Source organism: Nestor notabilis, unplaced genomic scaffold (genome assembly GCF_000696875.1).
Source record: "Nestor notabilis isolate BGI_N333 unplaced genomic scaffold, ASM69687v1 scaffold30402, whole genome shotgun sequence".
Taxonomy (NCBI): domain Eukaryota; kingdom Metazoa; phylum Chordata; class Aves; order Psittaciformes; family Psittacidae; genus Nestor; species Nestor notabilis.
The window spans coordinates 1,690-9,810 of record NW_009918343.1 but is presented as its reverse complement, the minus strand read 5'-3'; the positions used below and the strand labels follow the sequence as shown (position 1 = coordinate 9,810).

At 51.3% G+C, this 8,121-nt stretch overlaps 1 protein-coding gene across 1 annotated transcript in view; it reads left to right on the top strand.

Annotated features, from left to right (window-relative positions):
- Nucleotides 1-8,121, top strand: part of TTLL4 (tubulin tyrosine ligase-like family, member 4) — an 18,818-nt gene that overhangs the window by 10,298 nt on the left and 399 nt on the right. The window contains exons 11-17 of the mRNA XM_010009668.1: nt 326-424; nt 969-1,103; nt 1,831-1,968; nt 3,801-3,903; nt 4,511-4,721; nt 6,861-6,931; nt 7,482-7,564. Coding sequence (XP_010007970.1) covers nt 326-424; nt 969-1,103; nt 1,831-1,968; nt 3,801-3,903; nt 4,511-4,721; nt 6,861-6,931; nt 7,482-7,564 — 840 coding nt within the window. The remainder of the gene's footprint in view (nt 1-325; nt 425-968; nt 1,104-1,830; nt 1,969-3,800; nt 3,904-4,510; nt 4,722-6,860; nt 6,932-7,481; nt 7,565-8,121) is intronic.

The window sequence follows — 8,121 nt, the reverse complement described above, 5'->3', positions numbered from 1 at the left end:
CTGCTTTGCAGTGCTGTGGGGGAAGGCCTGCAGGAAGGGGAGGCTTGCTGAGGACAGGGAGGTGTGGGAAAGAGAAGATCTGGGCCTGGCTTACCTTGCTCGTGTGCTAATTTGGGACCTATTACTCCAGTGCTGGGACAAGTCTGTGACACATTTATGTTCCTAGTACCTTGGGCCTACAAGACCAGGGGCGAGGCTGGGCAGGGCAGCAACCGGGAGCTAGGGGGTTTGAGGATGGCAGAAGGATGGCTGTTGCTTTCACTCCACTAGCAGGGCTGGGAAGCAATGGGCTACAGAGCTACTTTCTTTACTATCTCTCTCCCAGGGCACTCAAAGCTCTCTGGAGTTACCTGACCCAGAAGGGAGTTAATAGCGAGGCCATCTGGGAGAAGATTAAGGACATCGTTATCAAAACCATCATTGCGTGAGTCCTGGCACCCCTTGCTCTGTGCCTCACTGCGGCGTGCACCCTGATCCCTCTAGCTCTCCAGTCACCTCAGCCCAGTCCTTTTAATCTAAATGCTACCACTGCTGTTGGCTTCAGTATTTCTCTCTGAATCTTTCCTTTCTTTCCATTCTGTTACTTGCACTCATACTGCAGTAACTGCACTAGGTAAATAGAGCTTACATTTTCTGGGTCAGGAGGGAGGCCAGAAGGGTAGGGTGTACCCAACGTTGCCCAGCTTGCCACCTGCTCCCCTGCTTGGCCAGGGTGCCTGAGAAGAAAGGTCCCCCGGTGCAGGATGGATTTTGTGTTGAGAAGCAGATCCTGCCTAGGGCTGCTCAGGACACAATGCAGGATCCATACGCAGCACAGCAGCAGCTCACAGGCCCTCATCAGTCTCTCAGCCCGCCTGCTCCCACAGCATGTGTCTGCATACGCTCTTGGAACTGGCAGCGTGTGCTGTGGACAGGCATAGGTCTGCTGTCTGAGTGTTGAAAACAAGAGTTTTTTCCTTGGCTTGCAGATCTGAGCCCTACGTGAACAGCCTGGTGAAGATGTATGTGCGGCGCCCATATTGTTGCCATGAGCTGTTTGGGTTTGATATCATGCTGGATGAAAACCTCAAGCCCTGGATCTTAGAGGTCAACATTTCCCCAAGGTAAAGCAGATTCTGAGCCACAGCAGAGTAGATAATGGCCTTTCTTTTACCACAAAGTGAATTTGGCTCCTGATGTCTCCTGCACCCTGTGCTAAAAGACTGTGGGCTTTGAAGTCTCCCGCTCCAGATTGCAGGAATCAAAGTCCTCCCTGTGTGTGAAAGCAGCATCCATCTGTAGCTCAGAAAGCTTCGCTGGGCATGCTCCAGCTAGAGCCAGGGAAGAGTACATTAGAATAGGAAGACCAAGGAGAGATGTGTAATATAGGGAACAGGTGATGGCAGAGATTTCTTCTTTGTGTGGGTAGAAGTGATCAGCAGCTCCATTGCCTCATGCACTGCTCCTTGCTTGCTGACTGTACCCGGCTGGTGGTGTCAGCTGCACAGGTGGGGCTGGGAGCTGCAGTGTACCCGAGCATGGCCTCTCCTGCCTTTGAGATGGATGGGCGTGAGCTGGACACAGAGTCATGGTTCCACACAGGGCTCTGAGGATGGATTTGCTGGTTTCCAGCAAATCTGGGAAGAGGTGGAGAAATGAACCATTTCTGGTGGGGAGCCCCCATTCAAAGAGCTGTTGTCAGGACTTTTGTATCAGTGTCTCATGTCTGTTTGTGATGAGGCGAGGGACAGGCTGGGTTTTGTACCTCAGCTGGTATTAAACCAGGGTGTGATCTTGGGGCTGTGGGGCTTGGCATCTCCATTCTAGCACTGTGATGCTTCCTCCCTGCAGCCTCCACACCAACTCCCTGCTGGATGTGAACATCAAGGGCCAGATGATCCGGGACCTCCTCAACCTTGCTGGCTTTGTTCTGCCCAGTGCAGACAGCATGGCCTCAAGGCCACAGACAAGAAGTGACTCTACGTCCAGGTCAGCCCCCTTCTCTGTCAGTGGCAGGCTTTTTTCTTGGAGGATTTAATCTAGGGGCTGCTTGCAGCCCAGCAAATGCTGATTTCTATGCTATTGAGAGCCTGAGCATGCTGGTGCTTCAGATATGGGTCTGAGAGACTTGCATAGTTGCCTGAGTATCTGGTTCCTGTGGTCTCTTCAAGGTGGAAGGGTTTATGCCTTCTCTGCAGGTCCGTAGTTGGAAACGAGGACAGTGTAATTTGTGCTTGCTTTGCAGTTAGTTGAGTCATGCTTCCTCCTCCTTCCCCCTACCATAACTAGTGTGATGCTAAGCTGCACTGCTTCACCTTTTGCTTGGGGGGCTGGCTGGCTGTGTTGAGGCTGGATCCGCTTACTCTCTGCCCCAGGGCTGATGTGCTGTTGCCTTAAGCAAGAGGAGCACCTGTTGTTTTGCACAGGTTGAAGTGATCTGTTCCTTAGGCAGGACTGCAGGTGTCAGAGGCTGTAGACCTATGGGTAGGGGTGTGCATTGTCTTAACTTGCAGCTGACATGATTGTTTCTTGCATAAGGCTAATTCCCAGGCATGTGCCTAGCCAGGCCCTTGCTCCTTCTGTGTTTCACTACAGCTTGGGCTTACACTGGTTTCAAACCTGACAGTGAGGGGAAAAAACAGTCCTGTTCCCTGCAGCAGAGTGGCTGCTGGCTATATGTCACTGGAGGAGCAGCCTGCTGGCATGAGTACCAGCACATGGTGCTGTATGGGCATGCCGGAAGGTGGAACTCTTGCCCTCTGCCTGCCTGGTGCCTTCAGCAAAGCGAAGGCTTGAAACACGGCCTGTTCCAGGCGGGAAGCTCTTGCCAGCTTATCTGTGGCCCTTTGGTCACATGCTGCTTCCTGGCTTGCAGTGGAGGTGCTGAAGGGAAGGTGTTTTCAGAGGGACCCGCAGGGATTAAGTAGTTCCTTAACGTAGTTCAGATGTGCATTACCAGAGTTCCTGCATCTGAGAGCAAGCTTGCTTAACCACATCTCCTGCCCTGGGAAGAATATTAAGGTGTTTTTTATTTCATATGGGCATCATTCCAGTAGATCTGTATGTTCTCAAGCACCATGGAGCACAGCCTTGAGGCTTTGTTCTCCTCATTTAGATCTACATGCAACTAATTATTTTTGCAGCAGCAGCATAAATTAGCTGTGTTGATACAGGGTTAAAAGGCATTGGACAAGTATCTCCCAGACTCTAATATCCTCAAGTGGTCAGTTGGGTGCTTAGAATAGTTTACATGGTTGCTGGCCAGATCGTACAACAGGCCAGGATTTCCCATGGCATGTGGAGCTGAAACTGAATTTGGGCCTTCAAAGTTCTTGAATGTTGCAGGAGGAAGTTTTGGATCTATGAGTTCTCTCTTTCCTTGTGCAATACCAAGTGCTCATACTTGTTGTTAGAGTTAGGAAACTGTGTTCCAAGCAGGATGTAAACATGAGGTCCCATGAGATCCCACCATGACCTAATTCACAAGTGCGGTGAATTGGGTCATGGTGTGTCTTTGGCCTTCTTGCACCATGTGTGGGTGTGACGTGATGGTTGACCTTTGAACAGGGGAACGTTGAAATGCTTTAGTGAGGAGCTGGCAAGGCCCTCCCAGTTCCCCTGTCCACATCCTTCCTGGGACCTGTGCTGATGCACAACGCTGTGGGTGCTTCTCTAATCTCAGAGCTAGTGAAATCCTTAATCCTCCACAGCATCTTCCTGAGGGTGTCACTGCTCTCACAGAAGTTGCTGGGAACAGCTCTGTCATGACAGGATTTTGTCTTCTCCACTTAAATGCTCTGTTGCCTCTTTTGTGTCCTCAGTATGGGCAGTGCTTTGAAGGAGAAGCCCAAGCCAAAGTCTGAGCATTTCATAGCTGAGAAGATGAAGAGGGCCTATTACTTGATGCAGAAGATACCTGACCAGGTATAACAGTCTTCTCTAATGCTTGTGCCATCCTGCGAAGCCACAATCCCAACCAGCCCTTGTCTGTTTCCAGATTTGTGCCCCTCTTGTGGGGACAGCCACATTATGGGGAGCACTTGGACTTGAACTCCATTTACAACTTCCTTGTAACTCCAGGGTTACAAGACAGTTGGTCAGAAATAAATTGGGTTTTCTTAAGCCACTGCTGCACTGGCTCATCTTTACATTAAAATAGGCATGTGCTGAGGAGCACATTACCCACCAGTCCCCAAACTTGGTCTGAGCACTGGCCTGTTCATCCTGTGTCTCTGTGCAGCTCTTATGGCCTTTGCCTGTAAAATAAGTCATGCAGATTATCAAGGACACTTGCCTTGTGTGCCACCTGGCAGTACCTGTAAGACAGGTTGGGCTGCAGAACTGGGGATCTCCTCAGCTTCATCAGCATTGCTGTCACCATCGAGCCTAGATTTCTTCATTTTCTGTGCGTCCCAGCGATCTCAGGCAGATGGAGACGTCTGCCTGAGAGACTCTGAGGAGTGAGGAGCGGGGAAAGGGAACCAACAAAACAGTTCACTTCTCCCTGACCCTGGATTGCTCTTGTCTTCAGGATTTTTATTCTTCTGTCTTGGACATCCTGACCCCGGATGATGTTCGCATCCTGGTGGAGACAGAGGACGAGTATTCCCGGCGTGGGCAGTTTGAGCGGGTGTTCCCCACCCACATCTCCATGCGGTACCTGCGCTTCTTTGAGCAGCCTCGTTACTTCAACATCCTGGTGACCCAGTGGGAGCTCAGATACTACTTGAATAAGCACAAAGGTAACAGCATCTGAGAGCCTGGCACAGGCACTTGAGTCAGTCAGGCTGCCTGCTGGGAGTCGTGGGAGACTTGTGAGCTACACATGTTGAGGGGGAGCTGCCTGCTTGCACGCTAGCCATAGGAAATGTGTTACCCTCCCAGACTGTTTCAGATATCACGAAAAGCTTATTCTGAGTTGATCAGAGGTGCTGACTGCTCTGGTAAGGTAAATGCAGGACTTCTAGGTGCCCTGAGACTGAAACAGGCTGGGATTCTGCCTTCAACCTGTAGCTCTGGCCTCTTATTCTCTTCATCTGCCCTCTTATGAGGGAGAAACAGCTGGAATCACTGGGCTTTGCTCATTACACGTGATCTGTGAAGGAAAAATTTGGCCTATTCCCTGGTCTCCCTTTGCTTTCTAGTTGATGAAAAACTGTCAATGTGCACACAGAGGTATTTTTCCTAAACGCTAGAAATCTAGCTGTCATCTCCACCTTTTCAGGACACAACTCTGTATTTTAATAAAAAAGCATTCTGTAATGAAGCATAGGTGGGCTGGACCACTGCCTTCTCACCCAGGGCTGTCTCTATCAGGGCAGCAGTAGAGGCTCATGGCTCTCCATCCAGCATTTGATTAGCTGGAGAGGCTTCTGCAGGAGCTGGCTCTCCACTGATGCGACTGTGTGCTTCTAGCCTGGCTGTCATGCAGAGAAGAAAAACACGCTTTTGTTACTTTTCACTGGTGTTAAAGCAAATATCAAAGGGGTCAGTAACAGTCTTTCACAGGGAGATAGTAACCTCATAGCCCTCTCCAGCTGTGCTGTCAGCATGTGTCATCCTTTGCCTTGCTAATACCTTTGCTAGATGCTCTCCTGTCAGCTGGAGGAAAGATCCTGTCATCATCTGCACTGAAGTGCTACCCTGAACCTTGCCACTTAGGCCAGGATCCTGGATCAGTGCTCCAGCTTCCCCAAAGCAGCCCAGCGAGCAGATGTGCTCTATCCCTTCATCGTTCTTCATGTTTGAACAAAACTCAGCCTCCCCCTGTCCCCTTCCTATTCATGTATCTTCCTTGTAGCCCTCCTCTCTCCCCGGCCAGCAAGGTGCAAAGCCTGGGCTGGTGCAGAGAGCCGGAGCACAGATGCTGAGCTGCCCTGCTCCCCTCAGCCCCCAACACATGCGGTTTTCTTCCAAGGTCCTGGGGCTTGCTGAAAGGTTACTGAGGAGGAGAGTCTGGACAGCAAGGATTCCTCCTATACCCAGGGCTGGTATCGTATAGCAAATCACAGTAACCGCAGCTGGACAGCATGAAGTTCCTGGCCGTTGCTCTGCTGGTTCTTAAATCTCAAGGCCCCTTAGATGGTGTTATGGCTTTAAAGCTCTTGAAAAATCAAACAGGAGGGGAGCAGTCCTGGATTTCACAGTATTTCTGGATTAGCAGAGAACAGGGAGCTTGGTTGAGGTGGAGACAGCTATCAGGAGGCCTTGGAGGAAGTGGAGCCTGTTCATTGCAGGCGGACACATGGCTCTGCTTGCTCCGGAGAAGCTATGTTGTGTGCAGCTGGAGGAATGATCCTTTCTAGTCACACAAGTGCTGAGCTTGGTCTGTGCCAGCCTTGCCTTCTGTCAGGGATTGAGACCAGGTCGAGCTCCAGATGGATCCATGCAAGGAGGAGATGATGTGCTGGGGTGCTGCAGAGTGCTGTGCAAGGAGAAGGTTGCCTGAGCTGCCCTATTCTGGGAAAGGGGCTGGTGACAGCAAAGCTGCTCCACATTTGTACTGCAGGAACTTTCATGGGTGCAGCCCAAATCAGATGCTGCCGTTGGCAGGCACTGGGCTCAGGGGGACAGCCCAGTCTGGTCTAATTTGGCAAATCCTGTGTTGCCCCAGTTTCCCTGCTTAGCTGAGCCTGCTGCACGGTGTGTGTGGTTCCCTGGGAGGGAGGGACGCAGCACTGCAGCAGCACAAAGGGTGAATTCCTTTGGTTTACCCCGTGTTTGCTGGGCTCAAGCATGTGGTCAAGTAGTTGTGGCATAACATGTATTGCATGGTCATTTCACTCCATGCAGCATATTTGTGTGTCCCAATCAGGGAAGGCTTAACTCTCTGTGAACTTGGTCATTCATTCTCACTTCTTGTCTTTTCTGTCACTTCCCAGGTCTGGAGCTACTGAAGAACTGGTGTGTCAAAGGGTACCACACTGGAGCAGGGATGGATTTAGCCCAGATGGTGCGTACGGCTGTGCATGAGCTAGGGAGAGGTGGTGGTTTGCCTGCGTAGAGTAGGGCAGAACACCTGCTTGTTCTACCTCCTGCCCTACCTTTTTGCCTCTTAAGGCCTCCAGGAGTCTGGAAACTCACATTTATCTCTTATCTCCCACCAACATGGAGTCCACCCAGTGTATCATCTCCAAGTATTTTGCATCTGAATATCCTTGTGTGTGCTAGGCACAGCCCTACATATTTGGCACCTGGCCTCCCCTTTATTCCCCTCCATGAGGGAGCCATCTCTGTCTGTCACTCCTGTGCTTTACAGCAGGCTGATACAGTGAAAGAAGCCCACTCTTTTGACCTTGAGATGCTCTGCTCCCACTTACAGCAGAGGGATTCATCAAGCAGAGAGCAAAGACTGCTCTGTTTGCTATTCTGGGAACAGTGTGGTGGCAGTGACGATGCACAGCAGTGTGAGGCTGAAGCATGCTAGGGCAGAGCACAGCAGACTTGAGGGATTTTTGCCACAACTGAAACAGCCATTTGATTGTCTTTCTCTCCTCCTGCAGTGGTCACTGCCAAAGTCTTTCTTCCTTCAGAAGAGCAATGTTCAATCAAATGGCTTCAGCAAACTGGAATTGGGCAATCTGGGGTGAGTTTGTAGTGGCTGTGTCATGCATGATGTTCAGTGTGGTTTTAGGATCGGTGTCCTGAGAGAGACCTGGCAGCAGGGAAAGCAGTTTTGTTTAAGGGGAGAGGAACAGGTTGGCTTGCAGGTTCTGCAGCCAGCCTCTGCTCCCTGTGGAGCCAACTGGTGGGGCTGGCATGATGTCTATGTGACTGAGCATGTCTCCTTGGCACTGTATGCCCAGCTCAGGTGGGAGTGAGGCCCAGAACAGCCAGGAGTGGGTGATGTTTGGGGTTGTCATGATCAGGACATGCTAAGAAGATGTTCCCCACAGGGGCCTGCACCACTTCTGTGGGCTCTGATGTGGCCAACAGTGAGTAGAGGCTCTCTGCTGCAGTGTGGGGCTGGAGGAGCCATGATGCCTCTGGGTCTGCCACGCTCTGCCAGCTTCCCCAAGCAAAGCTAGGCTGCAAAATGGGTGCTGCTGGCCCTGAGAGCTTCCTGCAGAGAGGTGGGGGACTGGGGTTTCTTTAGGTGAGCCAAAGCAGAGGGCACGCACCCCCCGGTCTCTTGTGTTGAGG